We start from the raw sequence: 23,127 nt of genomic DNA, 5'->3' as shown, positions 1-23,127 counted from the left end.
CAACAAGCCTGGGCCCAGCGAGACGTGGAGTTTCAGGGGAAAAAAGTTTATTTTGAGAGAGAGAAATGGTGAATTATATTATCTTTTTCTTTCTTCTTCCCACATAGTAGAATATGACCACTTTGAAATGTGTTAGTTACAATGTAAATGGACTAAATCACCCTATAAAGAGGAAAAAAATATTGGCACAATTAAAAGGGTTGGAATGTTCGATAGGATTATTGCAAGAAACCCACTTAAATGAGGAAGAGCATGCTAAGTTAAAAAGGGGGTGGGTGGGACAGGCATTTAGCGCATCATATGAAAATCATAAGAAAAGGGGAGTAACGATTCTCTGCCATAAATCCTTGTGTTTGGTCCCAGAAAAGGTTCTCCGGGACAAAGAAGGTCGCTGGGTCATAGTCATAGGTTCCATTGGAGAACTTGTATTGACAATTATGAATATCTATGCACCCAATGAGGACGACCCAGGGTTCTTTAAGGTGGTGGCTCAACTCTTGGCAGGGAACTCAAAAGGAATAATAATATTAGGAGGTGATTTTAATTGCGTGATAGTGTTGTCACGATACCAACATTTTGGTATTGGTACCGGTACCAACATGTATTTCGATACTTTTTTAAATAAAAAGAGAACGCAAAAAATGTCATTACTGACTTTATTTTAATAGAAAATATTAGAACAATAACATATTAATCAGTAAATAAAATAAAATACCACAAAGACAAGCTTTCCTAATGCACACAATTTTAAAATAAATAAACCAGACTTCTGCAGTGAAAAATAAAATTAGGTGATACATTTGTCATACAAGCTGAGGCCTTAATTACGTTGAGATACATAACCTAAAAAATATTTTCATTAGATATAGCCTGTCTTAAGTAGGACCAATGTCTTTAAATGGTATGTTACTAGTCTTTATAACTATTAAATGGCTAAATGTGTATGTAAAAGTTTGTTACTTTATAAATATCATGCATGTATGCATTTTACAGCTCTGGAAAAAAATTAAGAGACCACTTCAGATTTATTGTAAATCAGCATGTCTACATGTATGCCAAAAAGTTTAAAAATCACTGTGAAAATATAAATATAATATAAATAAACCAACTCTATTTTTTCTTTTTTCTTCCAGAGCTACTTTTGTTAGGGGGGTGGCGCTTGCTGTTAGCACTGACTGTGGCTTTTTTTCATGAGTAAATTACCTGTCGTTCCCTGAACTCAGGCTGCAGGTCTGGGTGCTTGTCCTTGAGGTGTTTGGCTAAGTTGGAGGTGTTTCCACCCTTAGCCATGCATGTTTTAAAACACTGTTTACACAGTGGTGCATCAGCGTTAATTGCCTCGCCTCGCTCATTTGTTTTTAAGCCAAAGTACTGCCATATCGCACAAGTTGCGGCATGGTGACGGTTGCAGCAGTCATTCTCCTCTCTGTGCTCCTCTCTCCCTCTCTCTCTCTCTCTCCCCCTCTCTCTCTCTCTCTCTCTCAATTCAATTCAATTCAATTCAAATTTGCTTTATTGGCATGAATGTTACAAGAACTATGTTGCCAAAGCATCAAGAGTCAATGAAAACAAAACAAATACAACTCACAGAATCAAATATGAACAAATATAATAAAAAAATAAACAAAAAAAGTATATATACATTTATACTGTATACCCTATGTGTGTGTGTGTGTGTGTGTGTGTGTGTGTGTATTGATGTGTGCTGTCTCTCTCTTATACACAGATTGGGTGTCATTAGACAGTTATAAGTTGTTATATATAATTTATATACATATATATATATATATATATATATACAGTTCATATTGAATGATGATAATAATAATAATAATAATATATAAAATAAAGAAATGAAAAACAACAACAACAACAACAATATTATACCATAGCAATAATGGTCGTGGTTAGCATTTGTGTGTGTCTCTAGTTTCATGGCAGAGTGTTACATATTGTGCAGCTAACTTTACAAATTGTGGATCTTCTCCCAGACAGACTTTTAACAGCTCATCACATGTTTTTCCCTGATACGATGGATCTGCTGCAGTGATCTGCTGGAGGAAAACCTCTCTCTCAGTTTGGTACAGGGGGCAGGAGAGGAGGAAATGGGCCTCAGTTTCCATTTCTCCTGAAGAGCAGTGTTTACAGACTCTTAATTCTCTGGGCTTCCATTCTTTCTTATGCCGACCTGTTTCAACCTATAGCTGATGGTCGGTGAGTCTGTACATTGTTAGTGTTCGTCTTTGTTTGGGGTTATGTATGCTGACCAGATATTGTGCTGGAGAATACTCTCTATCCAGTGAGCGATAGCACTCCAATTTATTGATGGATTTGATTTCATTTTTCCAATTGTCAATGTAAGTCTTTTTGTTCTCTTTGTCTATAGACAGCAGGTGAGTTCTGGAGAGAGTTTGGAGGTCTTGGATTTTGAGGTGGCAGGTTTCTCTGGTGTTTCTCAGAGGGTCTGTCTCTGGACAGAGGCTGTTACTGAGAAAGGCTCTGTGGTGATAGGAATCAGGATCAGCTTGTGCTAAGTGAACCTGGAACTTAATTGACCTTTTGATCATGTGTAGAGAGAGAGGGAAGTGTCCCAGCTCTGCTCTACATGCATGGTTTGGACAGTTTCTGTGGACCTTGAGGATTTCCTTGCAGAATTGAAGGTTGAGTTTCTCTGTGGGTGTTGTGTCCCATGAGGTGTGCCTCTGGGTCATTAGAGGGCCCCACACTTCACTTCCATACATTAGGATGGGTTTTATTACACTGTTAAATAGTTTTAGCCAAATTGTAACTGGAGGATTGAATTTATATAGTGAGCTTTTGATGCTATAGCAGGCCCTGCGTGCCTTTTCTGTGAGGGAATTTATTGCTTTGTCAAAGCTGCCTGATGAACTGATGATGATGCCCAGATAATTATATTCCACTGTATGCTGAAGTGTGGTCCCTCTTAAGGTGCGTTCACACCGGACCTTTTATTTTTGTCGCTGTCGCTTGTGTCGCTCCAGAAAAGTCGCTCTGTTGCCCAGCTGCAGTCGCTTGTCTGCACAATTGAACAGATCGCTCTGATAACGTCATTCAAGCGATTCCAGTGAATTTCACGTCGCTCAGAGGCGCTCATTTCTTCTCGTTTTCAATGGTATACGCGGCTGACAACGGCCCAGTTTGACGAGCTGTTGGCGAGAATCGGAGGCAGGAATTGCCCGGTTGGACACCAACTACAGGCGCTCCATCCCAGCTGAGGAGTGTCTGGCCATTTGTCTCCGGTGTGTGTGTGTGTGTGTGTCAACGTAAAGCCGGCTTTGCTCTTCCGGACCGGTGGAGTTGTATTACGTTTCCATGGTTTCAGTAGTTGTCATAATTACATAGCCTATAGATTACGGCAGCCAGTCAGCGCTGAGCGACAAGCAACTGACAACCAGAGACTTGGGGTTTCTCATCTCGAGCGACAGAGCGTTTTTTCACTCCGTCGCTTGGACGCTGTCGCTCAGAGCCCCAGCGACATTTCGCCTGAGCGATTAACCGCTCAGTCGCTCGTTTGCATTTACTTAATATGTAAACTTGTCGCCAGCGACAAAAATAAAAGGTCCAGTGTGAACGCACCTTTACCCTGAAAACATGTTTGGATTCCTGTAACCTGGCCTTTTTCTTGAATAGCATGACTGGTTTTGTCAAGGTTGATATCTACCGCCCAGTTTTGTTTCCAATTTTAACACAGCACTGGTTGTCAGAATATTTGGATTTGATTAAATCATACATTTTACCCCCAATTCCATATTGGAGAAGTTGTAAAAATAACCCGCCATATTGTGTCAAAAGCCTTTTTTAGATCTACAAAACATGCAAATATCTTTCCTTTGTGTTTTCTGTGAACATGCTGTTGGATGAGTGTATGGAGAGTGTATATGTGGTCAGATATTTGATGTTTGGGTAAAAAGCCAATTTGGCTTCTGGACAGAATATTATGTTCAGTGAGTTAAGTGATTAATCTCGAGTTGAGGATGCCACAGAAGAGTTTACTCAGGTTGCTGTTAACACAGATGCCCCTGTAATTGCTGGGGTTATACCTGTCTCCATTTTTAAATATAGGAGAAATGAGACCTTTATTCCAAACACTGGGGTAGTTGGAGTTTTAAGTTACTGTGTTTCAGCATCTCTGAGTTAATGCTGTCTATACCGCAAGCTTTTCCATTTTCAAGGGTTTTGATTTTGTGCTGTATTTCTTTAATAGTGATGGGGTAGTCAAGGGCACATTGGTTGTCCTTCACTGTACTTTCTAGTTCTTTCAGTTTGTCTATTGTTAAAATTTGGTTCTGATTCAGACCGTGACACTCTGGATTTTTATAGAGGTCATCAAAGTAATCTTTCCAGATTTTGCCATTTTGAATTGGGTTGGTCTCTGTACATGGGTTTCTGTTGATGTTTTTCCATAATTTCCAAAAGGTGTTGTCATTTATGGCTTTTTCAATTTTGTTGAGTTCTCCCTCCATATAATGCATTTGTTTCACACAAAGGAGTTTTTTGTATTCTTTCAGGGCTTGGACATATTCAAGCCGTCCTAACAGGTCATTTGGGTTCCTGTGTTTTCTGTTTGACAGTTTTCTCAGGTTTTGTCTGGATACAGCACATTCTTTATCAAACCAACGTTCTTTTTGTTTCATGCTGGATTTTTTAGTTTGTGAGATTTTTTATTTAGATTCTTTTGCCAAATGAGTAAATATTGTATTTAAGTGATGTGTGGCCAGATTTACGTTTACTCTTTCAGGCTGATATTGGGTGTTGAGAAAAATATCTAGCATGTTGTGAATTTGAGCAGAGTCTAGCGCAGCGGTATAGGCAGCAGTGCTCTCCTCTGTCCACTTGTATCTCCTCAGTAGAAGAAACAGCCTTGGCTCAGGATTTGGATTTATGGTGGTTGACAATGACTTTTGGGTGATCTGGCTATGGTCTGAAAAGGGCTGTAGTGGTGATACAGTGAATGAATATTGTGGTTCAATGTCAGTAATGGCATAATCTACAACACTGCTACCTAACACAGAGCATTGTGTGAGTCTGCCCAGAGAGTCTCCTCTGATTCTGCCATTAACAATGTACAGACCCAAACCTTTACACATTTGTAGTACCTGTTTGCCAGTTTGGTTAACCGTGTTATCATAGCTTTGTCTTTGTGTGTTTATGCAGGTCTGGTACAAAGGGGGACATTTGAAAATATGTTTGTTTCCTTCATAGTTAATGAAGTCTGGCTCTCTACCAGTTCTGGCATTATGATCGCCACATATTAAGACTGATCCTAAACTTTGGTAGAAGGAAATTTCCTTCAGGAGTTCCTCAAAAACCTCCTCTGCATAATAGGGGGAGTTTGAGGGTGGAATATATATTGCACATAGATAGACATCTCTGTTGTTTTCTAGAATACTTGAGTGAATTTTAATCCAAATGTGATTTGTACCTTTTTTAACTGGTGAGATGTAATCTTTATATTCTCCTTTGTACCCTATGAGTAAACCACCTGAATCTCTGCCATTCTTAATATGCTTGTGTTTTACAGAGGGTATAATAAGTTCTATATAATCGTTTGGACAGTTAGATTGATTTTGGTTTTGATTCCAAGTTTCATTCAATATTATTATATCTACATTTCTAATATTTTTCAGAAAGTCAGGGTTTGTTGATTTCAAACCAAAAACTGAAGAGCATATCCCCTGAATGTTCCAGCTACTTATTGAAAAAGATGCTATTTTCTTTACCTTAACAGAATCGTGTACCACTTAATATCCGATTTACAAGCAAAAACAAAGGTAATGTGATTAAAATGATGTTGGGACCAGCCACATGGTTCTGACGTCGGATCGGCCCGCATGCAGCTCAATGCTTTGATGCGGCTTCCTTGCACTACAAAAGCCTGATGAACAAAGGAAAGTGCAACGACTCTTAGGTCCAGTAGGTGGTGCCTGCTTGTCACAGCCCCCAGGTTGGAAACTCCCATCTCCCATTGTCTGCGTGCGCACCTGAACGCGTCACATCCGGAGGAGATAAATACAGCGGCAGACCCTTTTCAACTGGGAGTTGTTTAGAGTTTTTACTAGTGGCATCATTAGGCCTATTTTAGGGGGGCTTCAGCCCCCCTAAAATATTCTTAAGCCCCCCTAAATAATTTTATGTTCATTTATTAATTTTTTTTTTTTTTTTACAAAAAAGTGCAGACAAATTCAACATAATGTGGCCAGACTATGAGTTTAAATAAATAAACCAGTTATTATTAACTTAAATGTGATCATAAATCTTAGTTTCCCTTCACTTCATAGTGGAAGCGGTAGAGAGTCAGAGTCAGAGTCAGTGCGTCGTTATCCAGTCCATTCCACTTGTTCATATAGCGCACGCCCACATCACTGAAATCCAGTCCACGTTTTCCCTGCAACCTAGGTTGCACTCGGTACCTGGGTACCTGCAGTGTGTTTACCGGGAGCAGAGCACACAGAACCGACTAGAGCAGCATTAGGAGAAGAACGTGAACAAGAGTGGATATACAAAATTTTTTCAAGGGAGTAAGTATTCACCACTGCTGATAGTAACAATAAGTTAGCTGCAACCCCCCAGCTAACAGCAGAAAGTCCCACGTAATTGCCAAATGCTCCCTGTTTGACAAATAAAAACCTGGCTTGCACACTCTGTAGCTGAGAGCCCCCTGTACAGGAGGCAGCGTGAGATGCTGCTGTATATCTCTGTGCACGTCTTACCTTTGTTGTTTTGCGGTCAAAAGTTACATTTCAGCTCAAAAAGTCTACTCTGCTACAGTAGCTAGCTAGTTAGTCCGAAATGCAATGTGAAGGTCCTGGTTGTTTATAGAGTTAGGTGTGCACTCTTCATATTATCTTTGGGGTGACTTCCTTCTGGAGCATCAGCTCCAGCATCAGATGCACACCGTGAAACAGCTCATTCACGTATGATTATGTGGATAATAATAATAATAATAATAATAATGACAATAATAATGATGATGATAATACGGTAATAATAATAATAATAATAATACACTAATAATAATCACTCCACGACCCCTATTGACCTGTAGGAGTCAGGGCAGAGGAGCAGAGAGAGTGAGAGGGGAGAAACCTCTACTGGAAAGGTGAGTCTAAAGGATTTCACAGGATAGAGTCATTTGTGATGCAGACAGTCTTGGAATTTTATGGAACTCGATATGAATATGAAATATGAAACATTTCAGTCCAAGTGCACCATATAAGACTTATTTAACTTGAGCTTTTATTTAGGAGAGTAATGATTGGAAAGTGGAGATAGCCAAGAGAGAGATGTATATGCTGTAAACATACAGTACTTCCTGTGTTTGTTGTTGTACTGTGTTATAAATGTAATGGTGGCCTTAAACATTTACACAGTAAAGTATCTCTGTTAAATCTGTCCAAAACGTGCGATTTCTCAGTTTTTGTTAGCTGTTTGTGAAATTAAACGTTCGCTCACATTCTGTGCATCTCCTGGGGGCTAAGCCCCCCCTGTCCTTAAAACCTAGTGACGCCCCTGGTCATGTGGACCGAATTTTTTTAATGTAAAAAATATCTGTTTTGTACATTTCCATATAGGGTATGTGTAGACATGACGTTTAAGGTTATAGTTGTCAACTGTAAACTGAACAACCAAGTCATATGAAGTTATTAAAAAAGACTATTAGAGACACAAGATAAATGGGATTCTACTCTACACTCCTCCACCTACGCCTTATTTTAATAGACTTCAAGACTTTTAAAGTTTTTAACCTAAGGCTGATCTCCTGTTTAAGTTTGAATTTAATGTTTTGATTTCAATAAAAATGTGAATACAATGTATTTTCATCTTGCTTTGATACACATATTTTATATTAACTGATGGTTAACTTAAGTGTGTAAACTACAGTTTGTTAATACAGCCTTAAGCACAAACTGTTATTGGCCGCGTTTCCCAGATTCGATCGTTCTTAAGGACTTAAGAAGGCTCTTAAGAAGGGTTCGGCTAAGAAGGAGCGCTAAGATACAGGTGTTTCCCAGATGCGTTCTTAACTGCCTTCTTAGGAGAACCTTAAGATCAAGCCAAAGAAGCTTCTTAAGAAGCTCTTAGTGGGAGCTGTCTACCGCGGTGCTGCTGAAACTGAATCAATCGATGCCAGGCAAATCGATCACCCACCTCTTTATCAGCGCATAAGTCACACACAGCGCCCCGTGGTCCCCCCACACAGGTGATTAGGCTACGGCTACTTTGCCTGGACAGCCCGGTCTGACAGCACGTCCAGTGGGCAGAAGTGCTGACGCACGTATGCATTTATTTAAACCGTCTGGCTTCGGTTCGCAGCGAGAATGTGCTGTATTGCAGCCATGGTTTCTCACACGCGCGGATTTTGGCAACGCCTTGTTGTTTTTTTATGTGTAGTACTATAAACTCATATATGCAGATGTGTGTGGAAAACTTAAACGTGTAATTCAATAAAACTTTTTTTTCTTCTATTAACCTATGTTTCTTGCGCCAGTGGTCCGCAGCTATGAGCGCATTTCAACATTGAGCATTGTTTTATTATTTCGAAAAGTGGAGGATATAAATTTCCCTGACGTGGCTTGATCACTGAGCATTTGGTCGCTAAGAAGGCTGTTAAGAGTGGGTCAGCTCGATCTTACATTTCATTCATAGTGAAAGATCTTCTTAAGCTAAGAGCGACTCTGGGAAACACATCCTTCTTTCACAGCGTTCTTAAGAGCACTCCTAAGAAGATCTTAGCACTTAAGAGCTTCTTAACGAATCTGGGAAACGCGGCCATTATTTGTCAATATTTTGGTTTTATTAATATTACAATACAAGTAAAGAACTCAGCTAGTTACAATGTTGCAGTATAGCGAGTAGAGTAGATCAAGTAATGTGTACCTCTCTCCTCTTCGAATGTAATGAGTGCCTGTCCTCCCTGCAGGAGCACAGTGGGTCTCTGGCTGATGGAAAACACTCCTCTGATTAGCTGACCGTCATCCTCCCTCTCATCTTTATTCTGACCCCAGAACTTTACTTCTGTGTCCGGAATCTGGACGTAGATCTGGAAAGGTGGACAAACACACTGAGTGACAGAACAATAATTATATCTGTGACACTGCAATTGTATGTTATTACTTTCCACCAAGGAGGTTAAAGGAATAGTTCACTCTAGAACAAAATTCAGTCATTATCGACACACCCTCATGCTGATGAGAAATCTGGTGTAGTTTCTTATTCCTCAATGTGCAGCTGGAGACCCGCGGGGGTACCATCCTTCAGCAAAAATCCATATAACGGGCGTCAATGGTGCCCAAGACGAAAAGGTCCATAAAACTACACAAAAACTTTGTAATATTCCTCCATACTGCTTGTCCGCTGCAATCCAAGTGTCCTGAAGTGGTGACATCCAGAGTTTACTTGAAACAACGTCATTTAGTACATTTTTCTAGCCTAAACAGTCACTATACCATATTTGCCTGGAGGCACGGTCGCTGTGAGGGAGACTTGCCGCTCGCACTACGGAAGCTGCGCCAGACAAGATCAACAAGAACTTGCGGTAGATACACACCGGTATTTACATCCAGCTGTGAGCGACCGAGCGACACACAAACACAAGAGGGATCTGCCTGCACTATTGATTTGAAACTTTGAAACTCACAGCAGGATGTAAATACCGGTTACACTATTCCTTTAAGTTTTCAGTGTCCAGTTGTTTATTTGTTTGTTGGCTGGTTGGTTGGTTTGTCAGAAGGATTACACAAAATATACTTTCCACAAAACTTGGATGAAGGATGGTTCTCAACCCAGAATAGACCATATTAACTTTTGGTGGGGATCTGGATAAAGGGACATTTAAGATTATTTCTCAGAAAATAATGCATGGGTCTTGATGAAAAAAACTGTCTGGGGTTCTATAGTTGCATGTCAGTGTATTGCCACTGTAATTAGGAGAGACAGCCTGGAAGATTTTTTCCATTCCAACCTTGAATTTCTGCTTCAGTTTGGTGGACTCCGCCCTCTTAGCCTCCAGTTCAGCTTGATATCTCTTCAGTTTGTCCAGCAAATCCTGTCTGCGTTTACCAAGCTTCAGGATTTCATCCTGTGGGAAAGAACACAAGGAAATACTACAGTAATTCCCTTGTTTTTCTCATTCAATTTCTTCCAAAAAGTTTGTAGATGTGACAGAGACAACTGTACCTGCAGTGCATTAATACTTTGAGAGAATTCCTCCTGGCACTCCTCTTGCTTTTGGACGCAAACCAACATTTCCTCCTGGGCCTTTGTCTTGGCATCATCTTCTTCCAGTTTTTCCAAAATGAGCCTGGCTTTCACATCATCAGCTTTCTCTACTTTAGTCTTGAGACAATGCAGGGAGAGTCAAGACAGATTATAGTTAGATGTGTGGGAAATTTTCAGAGACACATAACACTCAGCAGTAATGTCTTCATGCGCTTCTTTAATGATAAAATTGTAATTATTAGAGACAAAATTCATCACCTTCTGACCTAAAATGTTACCAATTTAGTCTCCAACACAGAAATCCTAGAAACAGCTGTAAAACCAGATATATATCTAGATTGCTTTTCTGCCATTGGCCTTCACCAGCTAACTTCAGTAATTTCTTCATCTAAACCATCAACATATCTCCGAGACTCAATCCCATCTAAGTTGATGAAAGAAGTTCTACCTATAGTTAGCACTAGACATGATCAATCTGTCCCTATTAAAAGGCTATGTACCACAGTCCTTTAAAGTAGCTGTAATCAGACCTCTTTTTGAAAAAGCCTACACTTGATCTGGAGGATTAAGCCAACTATAGACCAATATCTAACCTTCCTCTTTTCTGTAAGATCCTTGAGAAAGAATTGCCAATCACTCATGTTACTTTCTACATAACAATTGCTTATATGAGGATTTTCCATAAGATTGTTTTTATAAGATCTAATTGCATCTGATGAGGGTCTTGTCTCTGTGAAGTCTTGTTAGATCTTGCCGCTTTTGACACCACTGACCATCATAACCTATTACAAAGATGGGAACATTTAATTGGCATTAAAAGAACTGCACTGGGCTGGTGTTAGTTATATTTATTAGGGCGATCTTAAGTTAACATTTAATCCTGATTGCATGCCAAACTTAGTCACAGGGTTCCACAAAGTTCTGTGCTCGGTCCAATACTGTCCACTTCATATATGCTTCCTTTAGGAAATATCATTACAAAATGTTTTCACAATTTTCATTGTTATGCAGTTGATACACAATTGTACTAAACTGGATGACTACTGAACTCAGACAAAACAGAAGTTATTGTGCCGGGCCTTGAATATCTTAGAGACACATTACTTAATAATATAGCTACTCTGGACTAGAGGTCGACCGATTGTGGATTTTTAAAGGCCTTCTTCTTGGGAGAAGCAAAAAGCAGATAGCCGATTAATCGGTTCATATTCAGGGTTTCTCCTGCATATTAATTTTGGAGGCGGCCCCCACCGTAATACACAATATAATCATTCCATGTCTTCATCACAGTTTTTTAACATGCAATGACCGCAGTTGTCCATTGTGCCACTGTCGCGTAGCCTGACTATGTCCACATCCCAGAATGGAAGCAAAGGAAGAAAATAAACTTCAATTTTCCTCAAAGAAATTTCCTTCAGTCCAAAGAGCTTTCGGTGTCAGGCGATGTCCTGATATTTGAACAAGTGCAGAGGTGGACTGGCCATCCGGCACACCGGGGCAAGTCCAAGTAGGCTGCTGCATTGTTGAGCCTGTCAGACACTTTCGCTTACACTGGCCCATCTTACCTTTTGACAGGCCCTAGCGCTTTACCGATTATTATTGTCATATAAGCTCGTTAAAAGCTCCACATGTATTGACCTCTAGTGTAGTGTTTCAAGCTAGCAGCTATATATACCACTTTCCCTGGTTGTACTTTACCATTACAATTGGTTCTGAGTTACAACCTATTTTTTATGTATTTATATTTTGCCAGGTGAAACTACATGAAAATAGCAAAAAGTAAAGGAGGAGCTGAAATGCTCAGATAGAATGGAAGCAGGCATTAGAGATGTCCAAATACAAAAAATCAACCAACTGTTTGGCCATCATGATCCTCAAGTGGCAAGCAGTGTTGATTTGGAGGAGCACACAAAGCGGTAAGATTAATGTTTAATTCATTATAGGCTATAGCTGCTATGTGTTTGGTTAATATTTGCTTGAGATTACAAAATGACCCCACTGACAGACAAGTTGGTATGATCCTACTATTAAATGCATATTGATGCGTTTTACAAGTTTCCTTTTCAATGCCTAATGAAATGTGTCCTGGAAAACAGGCAGACACTCCAACTTTCCATTCTAAAACCCGGACTTGACATTCAGAATCACCTGTCGTTATAAGACTAGCCACCAGCAGATACTACGATGCTGAGGCTAGCGGGCTTTGTCCTTTACAGTCTGTAAGCCTATATATTTGAAAAAGGCTATGTATGTATTGAAAAATTCTGCAGGATTGTCTAAATGGCACTAAAGTCACATTTCTTTTTCACATTAATTAATGTAAATATAACCACAAAATATAATAATAATAATAATAATAATAATACATAAATACATACATACAATACATATATACATTTCAATAAATTGTGGTTCTACATTAAATGTTGTATGTTGTCGGTCTATAATGTGTAGTGGGCTGCCCATATCATTCTATCACGCGGGGACAGTTCCCATTTTTGGCACTTTAACTGTAAATTAGTATATGTATATAACTTTATTTCAGACTCAGGGTCCATAGCAAGACAAACACAAACACGACAACAGACAACACAAACAGTAAAAGAGAATAAAGCTAAAAACATAAAAATTGGGTTTTACATAGTTAATATCAAAAATAAAATTTACTATAAAGTTAAAAATAGACAACTGTTTCAGTGTCTCCAGAACAGAGATTGATACCTGCTGGAACTACAGTTGATGTGGATCAAACTATTAATTATATGATTTTCTGAGGCATCAAGCCGGCACATAAATCTATACATTAGGTTTCTAAGTACGGCGTTAAAGGTGTTGACACGTGCATTTACAAACATTTCACTCGCACTCAGCCATCAGGGTCTTTTAAGTAAGAGTCTTAATGCATCATTATAAGCAACCTGTAGTTTTTTCATGCTTGCTTTCTTATAGTTAACCCACAGGTATGCGGTGTACAGAGGTGTACAGTACGCTTTGAACAGAGATATTTGGACGTCATCTGTACACGAATGAAACCTGCGAGCAAGAGTATTTGCCTGCACATACATTTTGCAGCACTGCCTTCTAATGTCATCATCATCTGTCATGTCCTCTGTAAGGAAATGGCGAAGGTATTTGACCTTTTTACAGGGAGCAATATTATTATTTGACAGATTAAAAACAGGAAAAGCCATTTTTTGGTCCTCTCTAGTGCGGCAGATCAGAACATAACTCTTGCTGGCATTATATTTTATGTCGTGTTCAGCACCATGTACAGAGCAGAAATTCAGCAGCTGTTGGAGACCAGCACTGCTCGGGGAAAAAACAACCAAATCATCCGCATACATCAAGTATATTTTTATTTTTATTATATTTCATTTAAAGAGTCACTCTAAAGAACAGACTTATTTAAATATACTTCCTGAGAGGACACATTTTGCCATCTTTTTGAGTTGTTATAAACTGTTTAGCCTAAAGTATCTGAAATTGTGGTTAATTGGCATGATGCCATTATGAAAATTACTAATCAAAAATGTTTTGCCGCAGCCTTGGCCCCTCCAAATAGGGCGTTGGCGGTGATTCACCTACTACCATCGCCCTGTTTGGTACCAGGAAAAACCCTGTGTTTTAAAAAGGACATAAATCAGGAATATATTATCCTGAAAAGATGCAGCAAGTCCAATGCGTTTGTTACTTGCCAAACAAGTCCCTAAAGACTCCCCAGCTGATCCAGAATAATGCTGTGCATGTACTAATAAGAACTAATATTAGATTATCATATTTCTCCCACATTAGCCTCTCGGCATTGGCTTCCTGTAAAATCCAGAACAGAATTTAAAATCATCCTTCTCACATCTATTAATGACCAGGCACCGGCATATCTTAAAGAGCTCATTATACCCTATTACCCAGCTAGAATGCTGCGCTCTCAGGATGCAGGGTTAGTTGTGGTTCCTAGAGTCTCTAAAAGTAGAATGAGAAGCTGAGCCTATAGCTATCAAGCTCCTCTCTTGTGGAATCATCTTCCGGTGTCGATTCGGGAGTCAGAAACCCTCTCTATTTTAAGAGAAGGCTTAAAACCTAGTTAGTGCCTTTATAGGCCCTTAGCAATGCCGCCATATTGCTTCCTGTAGGACTCTCCATGATGCACTGAGCTTCCTTCTCTTCCTCTCTAGCCATACACATTCATGTCTCATTAACGCAGGTTACTAACTTGGCTTCTTCCCCGGTGTCTCCGTGCTTTCTCATCTCATAGGTACTCATGGATCTAGTTGGCCCTGCTGTTGTAGTCCTGCTTGACTCCTATTGGCATCACTATCATCTTCATCGTTATTATTAGTACTGTTATTATAATTAAGGAACACATTTAAATTATGTGATTCTTTCTCCATCTGGGAAGCACTGTCTATCAACTTTGACTCCACAGAGTATCGATGTTAGTGCACCTCGTCTCGTCCCGCTATGCTGCTGGACTCTGTTGGCTCAGAACATGGTTAGCCCATGGAGTGCAATGGATTGATCAGAGATGTTGAGGTGGAGACAGGTCTCTGTAGGCACAACAGTTTCTGATTTCACGTTGTTTGGCCATTTCATCCTTTTCCTTTTCCTGCAACCAGACTTTAGCCAGGAGCAGCCTAGAAGGTACAGTGTGTAATATATCAAGTATTTAGCGGCATCTAGCGGTCAGGTTCCAGACTGCAACACTCACTCACTCACCCCTCCCTTTATGAAGACGTTGGTGAAGCTATGGTGGCCAAGAGACTAAACTAATTTTCTAAATATGGACTCATTCACAACAGCGTCAAGTATTTCTACTAATTCAAGTGATGAGGTAAATATGTATTTAGTTATTTAGTCTATAAAACTATAGGTGATAGCTAAAAAAAAAAAAAAAAGTCATACAAAGAAATTATGGAGCACTGTGAAAACAATTCACATAGTTTATTAACTCGATGGCGAGCAAACTTTTCCTCAGTTTATCTGTCACGCTAAGCCATTACTTTGACTGTCATTGGCACACTCCCAGCCCTAAATATCTTAGCTAGTGATTGCCCCGCGTGTTACACACAAGACAAGACACAGCAGACATGGAATAATTCTGAGAGGCATAAACTGAGGCTACAGTGTGCTAACATTTAATGTTATACGTGCCAGCATCTCTTTTCAGTGAAACTAATGTACTGCTAATAAACATTTTACATTATGTAGGTTTTGTAGGGCTGCACCATTATGGCCAAAATGATAACCACGATTATTAATCACGATTATTCATTATATTAGGTAAAACACATCTTTTTATTGCACTTTCTTTTTTAAACAAACCGTATCAGAACAAGGCTTCAAATTGAAACTTAAAATAATAATAAATCATAAATAATAAAATAAAATGTACCCAAGACAAAGGACAAAAAATAAATATGCCATTACAGAGTGCAATCATAAAGTGCCTGGGTTGTTGGACACGGACGGGGATTTAGTGGACCAGCATTAGCTTTGGCCTTCATCAGGGTATATACAGAAATTCTTAAGTTGAATTTAATACCTTTTAATACCTTTTTTAATACCTTCACAATATTTTTTAATACCAACACGACTTCGAGCTGCAACTGTAGTGGCAACCTTTCGAACTTCAGTGTTGGGGGTAACTAATTATAAAGTAACGGATTACTGTCATTTTGTTACTTAACTTTCTAAGTGAATAAGTGTAGTAATGCTTACAATTCAAATCAAGTACCTATTATTACTGGATACTTTGTTACTTTTCTGCCTCAATAAAAATACTGACCTATACACAATTATTTGTTATTTAATTCTAACCCAAGACAAAAAATGATTTCATTGTTATGTGTAGGAAGAGCACACACCACTTCTCCAGCGCTACACTCTTTCGTTCACTATCATTCTATCTCAATGAAGACAAAATATAGAGAAAGAAAGAGAGAGAAAAAAGAGAGAGAGAGAAAAAAGAGGGAGAGAAAAAAAAAGAGAGAGAAACAAACATCCAACAGTCTTTACATGCAGAATTCTGCAGACACATTTTTTCATGTACACAGAAACACACCAACAAATGCATGTAGAGCAGAATTAGGCAGATACCCACTGATAATTAACATTCAAAAGAGAACGCTCAACTTTTTTAACCACCTGAAATCCAGCCCCCGAGACACCCTCCACTCCAAAGCCCTCCAAACTCAAGAGCTGAGCCCAGAAAAGAGTCCCTATGTCAGTTGGTACTGAGGCTAACTGCCCCCTCTCAGACACAGTCTGACCAGCCTCACAACAACACTGTTCTCCAAACACCAATCAGAGTAAAGCTAATTATAACACAATGTAAAGAAACCTACCTGCAGCATTGGAAAGAAGAAACTAAAAGCCAAAGTAGATCAGAATGTTATCTAGCCCTAAAAAGAGATGATGAATGAGCAGAATATCTCACTACTGTCAGAGATAGAAAGCAGAGACAGATGCTCACCAAGTACAGGCTCAGTGACCACAAACTGACAATCCAAACAGGAAGACAAAAAAATCATGGCAACCAAAAGAAAACACAACATGTGGTCACTGCTCGACAGGTGAGGTTGAGACAGAGATGCACTTTCTCCTACAATGTAAAGCATTCAACGAAACCAGGAACATTTATTTTAACAAGTTATAAGGTAATCTCAGACTTCAAAGAGCTGGGGTCCGTTTCACAAAGCAGGTTTAGTGAAAACTCTGAGTCTGTTAACCCTGAAATGAGGGAAACTCTGAGTTTTCCGTTTCACAAAGGGAGGTAACTCAAACCAGAGAAAGAGGGGTAACTCTAGCCTGTTTCACAGAGAGAGGTAACTTAAGCTCTCGGTCAGTTACCATGGTAACATACTCTATGAACCTAACCTGGTCGGGACCAGGTTTTTCTCAACAAACCTCGAGTTTCTCTCTGTCTCCGCCCTCTTTCAGCCACACACGGTATTTGATTTCCTCATTCATTCAGTCAGCAGGCGAGTTTTGGCGTAATATAGTTCTGCCGTCTGTTTAAAAGAAAACTCAGTAAGTAGGCGAGAGAGAGAGAGACAGACAGACAGACAGACATAGAGTTTGATGTCTGACGTCTGTGTAGGTCTACTCACGGTGCTGGTAAGCCTACAGCCTGATTTATGCTTCTGCGTTGCGGCGACGGCGTAGCTACGCAGACACCTACACGGACCCTGCGGCGTAGCCTGACGTGCGCCTCAAAAAAATCCTGACTACGCGTCACGTCGACGCGTCGAGACGCGAACGGCAAGGACTGTGATTGGTCCGCTCAGAACGTCATTTCCGGCAGTTGCTTTTCCGGTCAACAGTATAACAACACCGCCATTTTTAAAGTTTTTGTGGTACGAGCGGAACAACGCATTCCCTCGACGCAGAACTTCGAATGCTCAATGACGGTGTAGGGTCGACGACATAGCTACGCCGTCGCCGCGACGCAGAAGCATAAACTAGGCTTACCGCTGGCAGTGGCTAGCGGGATAGCGGTGGAGGTTTGCAGTGATGTAGCCATCGCACTAGCGCAGAACATCGAAATTGGTAGTTGCTCACTACGTCCGTGCATTCTTGTTTGGTGGCTAATAGACTCCATGTGTGACCTGACAGCATTCACGCCCATCCAGGTGATATTCATTGTCTTTTTACAGACGTGGCAATAAGCCTCTCGGCTGTTACCAACTACTGGCCTAAGCCAGTCTTTGAATCTCAAGTCCTCTAACCAGATGTCCAAAATTACATTTCCCCAAGACTTCATCAATCGTAGCTAACTTTTGGAAACTTTTGGCAGCAAGCCAGCCGTGTGCTATCCGGCTGGAGCATAGACTAGGCCTGCACTTACCACAAATGGAAAAAAACCTCATAGTTGGATAGTGGTTCGAAAATTTAATACCTCGTCAGATGACGTTTATTACTTTTTAATATTTTTTAATGGCCTTAATTTTTGCTAATTTCATTTACTACCTTTTAATACCTTTTACAACCCCGCGGACACCCTGTTCATGCATTCATCATATTCGGGTTTGTGGTGTTTTTTCAGGTAGTTGAATAAGTTAGTTGTGTTGCCCTGTGGCGCAGACACAACTCTGAAAAGAGAAGGAGTTTAGGAAGTTAGAAGTTTTAGAAATGTTAGGGGCGGGACACCGCTGCAAAATGTCGTCCAGATAGAGACAGAGTGAGCTATTTTTTCAGGGTTGAGCAACATCGCTGGACGGAGCGATATCACTCGCGGCATGTCAGGACAGGCTGATTGAAAAGTACACACTCTAATCACTTCCTCGCTCGCTCGCTGTCGCGTCGCTGTATGTCAGGACGGGGTGTCACACTGTTGAATATAAGTTGAGGCTGCCGCTGCTGCAGGGTGCGCTCGCTTGCTATTAAGGCAGCTTAATGAAGCCCTAACCTTTCGTTCGCCCCCTGGTGGTTGGCTGACTATTGGGTTGAGACAGTGCTTGATTTGACATGCAACAGAGCCCGCTTTTTAAATGTTAATATCGCGATGATCATCTTAATTTAATCGTGGCAGCCAAAATCGTGATCGTGATTAAAATTCAATTAATTGTGCAGCCCTAAGGTTTTGTACTATTAGCAGCAGTGGGAAATATTTATTACGGTCGGTTGTAATCTGTAACGATACACTGACCTACTTCGGTGTCAGTCTGCAAACATTTCTCTATCATCAGAAGTTTCCATTTGGGAAAGGCAGCTCCAATGTTTATCATTGTTTTATGCCGTCGCTCGTCCTGATTAGCTTGTTTAGCATCTTGGAGTTTTCGTTTCTTCAACAACAAATCACACTCCTGTGATATTTCTGGTACAAAATACGTATAATGCATTATTTATATTGTCATTTCAAACTTCTCACAATACAGACTGTTTAGCAGGAAACAGGTGCCACTTGCTCTTCTTCTTCTTCCAACCCGGAAATGTCCAGTAGCCACGTTTCAAAGGCCCTCACTAGTGCTAGGTTTGTCCGGTTCTGGGCTATCGTAGAAACATGGCGGTGGAACCTGGTGACCTACGTGGAAGGAGACCCACTCCCTATTTAGATATTAATGGCTAATTCTAAGGTAATAACAACTCTTATATTCGGGTGATTATACAGTTATTAAAATATACTTATACATACTTACATACTTATATTCCATTTCTGCCAAGTTTGTTGTGCTAGATGCCACTACGTATTACACACATTACCTTTAAACCAAACTGGATTAGCATATGGCTCTTATTCCAACTCTCTTCCTTCCTCGGGTGGTCCAGCCAGTTAGGCTGGATGGTCTAAAGATGACCAGGGCTTACTCAAAATCCACTGCTCTTAGTCCGAAACACCTGCCTTCTTCTCCAATGATAACAACATTTCTGCCATACGCATGATGTGCTTCAGCAACAAAATCATAAAAGGTATGGTTTAAAAAACAAAAATGTGGCATAACTGGAGGGGCTACCGACGAACGTTATCTGTAAAAATACCAAAGTACACTGGAATGGGTTTAAAAAACGCCAAAATGGAACTGGTGACAGGAGCACCATTCTGTGCAAGGTATGCAGCAAGAAATTTTCAGACCATCTGAGTACTTCTAGTCTTAAATGTCACCCCCTTTAAAGCAACACTATGTAGCTCTTTCACCTTAGAATAGCAGCTTCAAAATAATTTTAATGTTACAGTTTCTTGTAACAGGGTCAACGGACTCTGTCTCAGTCACTTCGCCCCCAGGTCACTTATAACTTCAGGTAGCAGGTCGAAACTCAGTGTGCAGCGTTTTACAGTACTACGTAGCATACAACACCAGCTATCACTAATTTTGTTGAAACTTGATCATATTTTATGGAGAAAATGTTTTCTGGTTCCCCCTCTGCTCTGAATCAACTTCAGAGATTCCTGAAAGCAACCTGCAACTGCTGTGAGTTGTCACTACATCCCCATTTAACAGTGGAAAATTTTCTGCAGGGCCCCCCAATGTAGATAACAATATTTTATTGACTACTAGCTTCATTCTACACATCTATTGTTTTTCAACCTATGATTCAGCTGTACAAGTTAGTTTACCAGATGTTTCCAGTAGGCAGTCAGTCTGCTTTCTATATTTTTATAGCAGTGAAAAGATTACAGATAAATACAATTAGAACAGAAGATGCCTTTATTGATCCCCAGACGGCAAATTCATAAAAAGAAATAAAAATATACAGGCCCATTTACTTTGGGGGATTAAAACTATTACTACTGTGTTTAATCTGAATTAATCCGTTATAATCCGAAACACCAGAATAGACACCACTGGTTTATTGTTGTAAGCGACATTAGCTTGACTAGCTTAGTTACAGTATGTCTTGTGTTGTTGCACTTGCTTGATGTTGTGGCTGTGTTATGTGTTTTTATTATGAACCAAGTCAGCCCATTTTGACTAAAGGTTTAGCTAGTGGCATTTTACAGCCAGGTGCTATCATCTCTCTCTCTCTCTTGTTCAGGTTTAGGGTTATGGCTGCTTGGCATTATTGTTCTGAGTTGTGTGCAAGGCTTGTGTAAATTTGGACTTTTGCATGGCAAAAATGCGTGAGCATGCATGTTCACTTCCAGAAACTTTGGATATTTATTTAGATGTGTTGAACTCAGAAACAGTGGCCGGCGCAAAATCACACAGAATACAAATTCCTACATAATGTTGCTTTAAAGTGTATAATTCCTATCTATTCATTGATACATTCATCTACCAAAACATTTGCATTGAAATATTTTTCAAATGCTTGTCACAGCAAATATTTGTAGGTGCAGTTAGATTAATGGATCACAAAGCATGTAATTATTTAGTTTATTTTTCTAAATCTCTTTACAGCCCTATTTTTAGAAAAAAAAAAATTAGAACATCTATGTAGTCTAAGGATCTGAGTAGGCTAGGCTACTATTCCACTAGCTACAGCTGTTCACAGGGCTGTTGAATCAGGAAGTGTAGCCTATCTATTATCAGTTATTGAACAGAAACATCCAATATTAAGCTACACCCACCATATTTTAACAGATTGCGTTTTGACCTACTCATACTACAAATAACTCTATACACTCCGTACAGCCTGAACTCTCTTCAGCTTTCAAATAAAACAGTTCGGTGTAGAGGAAGTGTAGCGGAGACGATGTCAGTGATTTGAACTTTGCATCTTACCTTCCATGTCTCCAGATCTTTTGCGGCCTCCTTGAATTGGCTGTCTTCGTCATCCAGACCATCGTCCTGACAATCACAAATAGCCCAGTTTACAACCAGCCTGGATGATTTAGTCATTCACCGACAACGAGTTCACTCTTTCAATACTTATTAGCCTAAATCACCGAGCCCTTACCTTGCCATTCATGCGGTTACCGTAAATGTCAGTCATGGCCTGCCGGACGAAAACAAAACTCGGTTAAAGAGGAAAATGAGGTCAGTCAAATACAGCCTACCCTGACAGAAAAGCCGTGTTAACTTTACCTCTTAGGTATTTCGATGCTGATATATTTTTCTTGCCACAAAGGGAGAAAGGAGCCAGACGACAGTCAGCCTGCTGTACCGACTGATATCAAAATCAAAAGTGAAAGTTAAAGCTGGATTAAAGCTGACGCAACAAGACTTGGGGTCGGACGTGTAAACAAGATGTACGCACTGAAACACTCCCACGCTTTTCCAACACATTGGTCTTTACAAAAGAAGCCTACTTCCCCGCATACTTCAGACCATACATTTGGACCGGTGTGAGCTGGGTTCGAGTTACGTGGGAGCCAGTGGGAGCTGAGCTCCTATAAAGTCGGGTCTGATCTCCCATGAAAGCAGTGATATCATACATCTGTAGAGATCAATAAAGCATTCAACAAACATTATTTTAACCATAAAAAATGTTGTTGTTTTTTCAATGTAATGAGTATGTTTCTACATTAATAATATAAATAGGCTAGTGAATGACAGTGACAATGACCAGTCTCTCTCTGGGGTATGCGGTGATGGCATACCTTTTCATATTTAAATGATACAACTGTTGTGAAAAACTTGATAGTTGTTGCAAGACGTGGTCTGCTGTGTGTGTAAAAGTTATGGTTTTGGATCACGTAAATGAAGTGTCACTCTGGTAACATCTTGAGCATTTGATATTAAATACAATACATTAAGATGTTTCTTTCCTTGTAAAAAGTGTCCGTTTGTCGTGGCTCGCTGCAAAAGCCTGTCTGATCGTGTCAGTGCATCCTATCTGCTCCGAGTCTTACCCCCCAGCAGCTGTTTCAACTGATTTCACCATTTACACCAAATTGATGAAAGAATATAACCTATTGACGCTCGCTCTCTCTCTCTCTCTCTCTCTTTTTTTTTTACAGTAAAAACAAAATTAAAAAGTTACTAATATTGGCTTCTTTGTCGTCCACGGAGAAACTCACCAGACCAAAAAACGCTACATTTTGAGACACGCTGTGTGTGAAACAGTATAAACTCTGTGCAACGATATCAGTAGCACATTTTTGACTATTAGGACATATTTGAAAGAAAAGGAGAGTGCACAGGGGAAAAAAGCCCTTCACCTGATGTGTGTATTCTCTTCATGTCTGTGACATATTCTACAGATACAGACATTAAAACTGTACTGAAACGCTGGTATGGCAAAGGGCAGTTCACTAAACAAGCATGCTGTATGGCCAGCCTGTGAGGTTTTGAATAATATCTCACAATATCTGGAAGATATTATCCTTGAAGGAATCAGAATCAGAATCAGAAATGCTTTATTGATCCCCAAGGGGAAATTGCATGCGTTACAGCTGCTCCCATTCAAAGTACCAGAAATATGCAGAAGAATAAAATAATATATAAACAAGAACAATAAAAACAGAACAAAAATACAAGAAATGTACATTCTCCTAGAACAGGGGTCAGC

General features: G+C 39.9%; 1 protein-coding gene across 1 annotated transcript in view; it reads right to left on the bottom strand.

The window, feature by feature from the left end:
- Positions 1-21,902, bottom strand: part of nmi (N-myc (and STAT) interactor) — a 57,758-nt gene extending 35,856 nt beyond the window's left edge. The window contains exons 1-6 of the mRNA XM_084361802.1: positions 21,702-21,902; positions 21,574-21,612; positions 21,399-21,464; positions 10,198-10,356; positions 9,983-10,099; positions 8,899-9,061 (exon numbers count right to left, since the gene is read on the bottom strand). Of these exons, the coding sequence (XP_084217928.1) occupies positions 8,899-9,061; positions 9,983-10,099; positions 10,198-10,356; positions 21,399-21,464; positions 21,574-21,609 (541 nt within the window). The 5' untranslated portion in view covers positions 21,610-21,612; positions 21,702-21,902. The remainder of the gene's footprint in view (positions 1-8,898; positions 9,062-9,982; positions 10,100-10,197; positions 10,357-21,398; positions 21,465-21,573; positions 21,613-21,701) is intronic.
- Between the last annotated feature and the right edge of the window lie 1,225 nt (positions 21,903-23,127).

The sequence above is a fragment of the Pagrus pagrus genome (genome assembly GCF_965226575.1).
Source record: "Pagrus pagrus genome assembly, chromosome: 9".
Classification (NCBI taxonomy): Eukaryota; Metazoa; Chordata; class Actinopteri; order Spariformes; family Sparidae; genus Pagrus; species Pagrus pagrus.
This window is presented reverse-complemented; position numbering and strand designations above follow the sequence as displayed.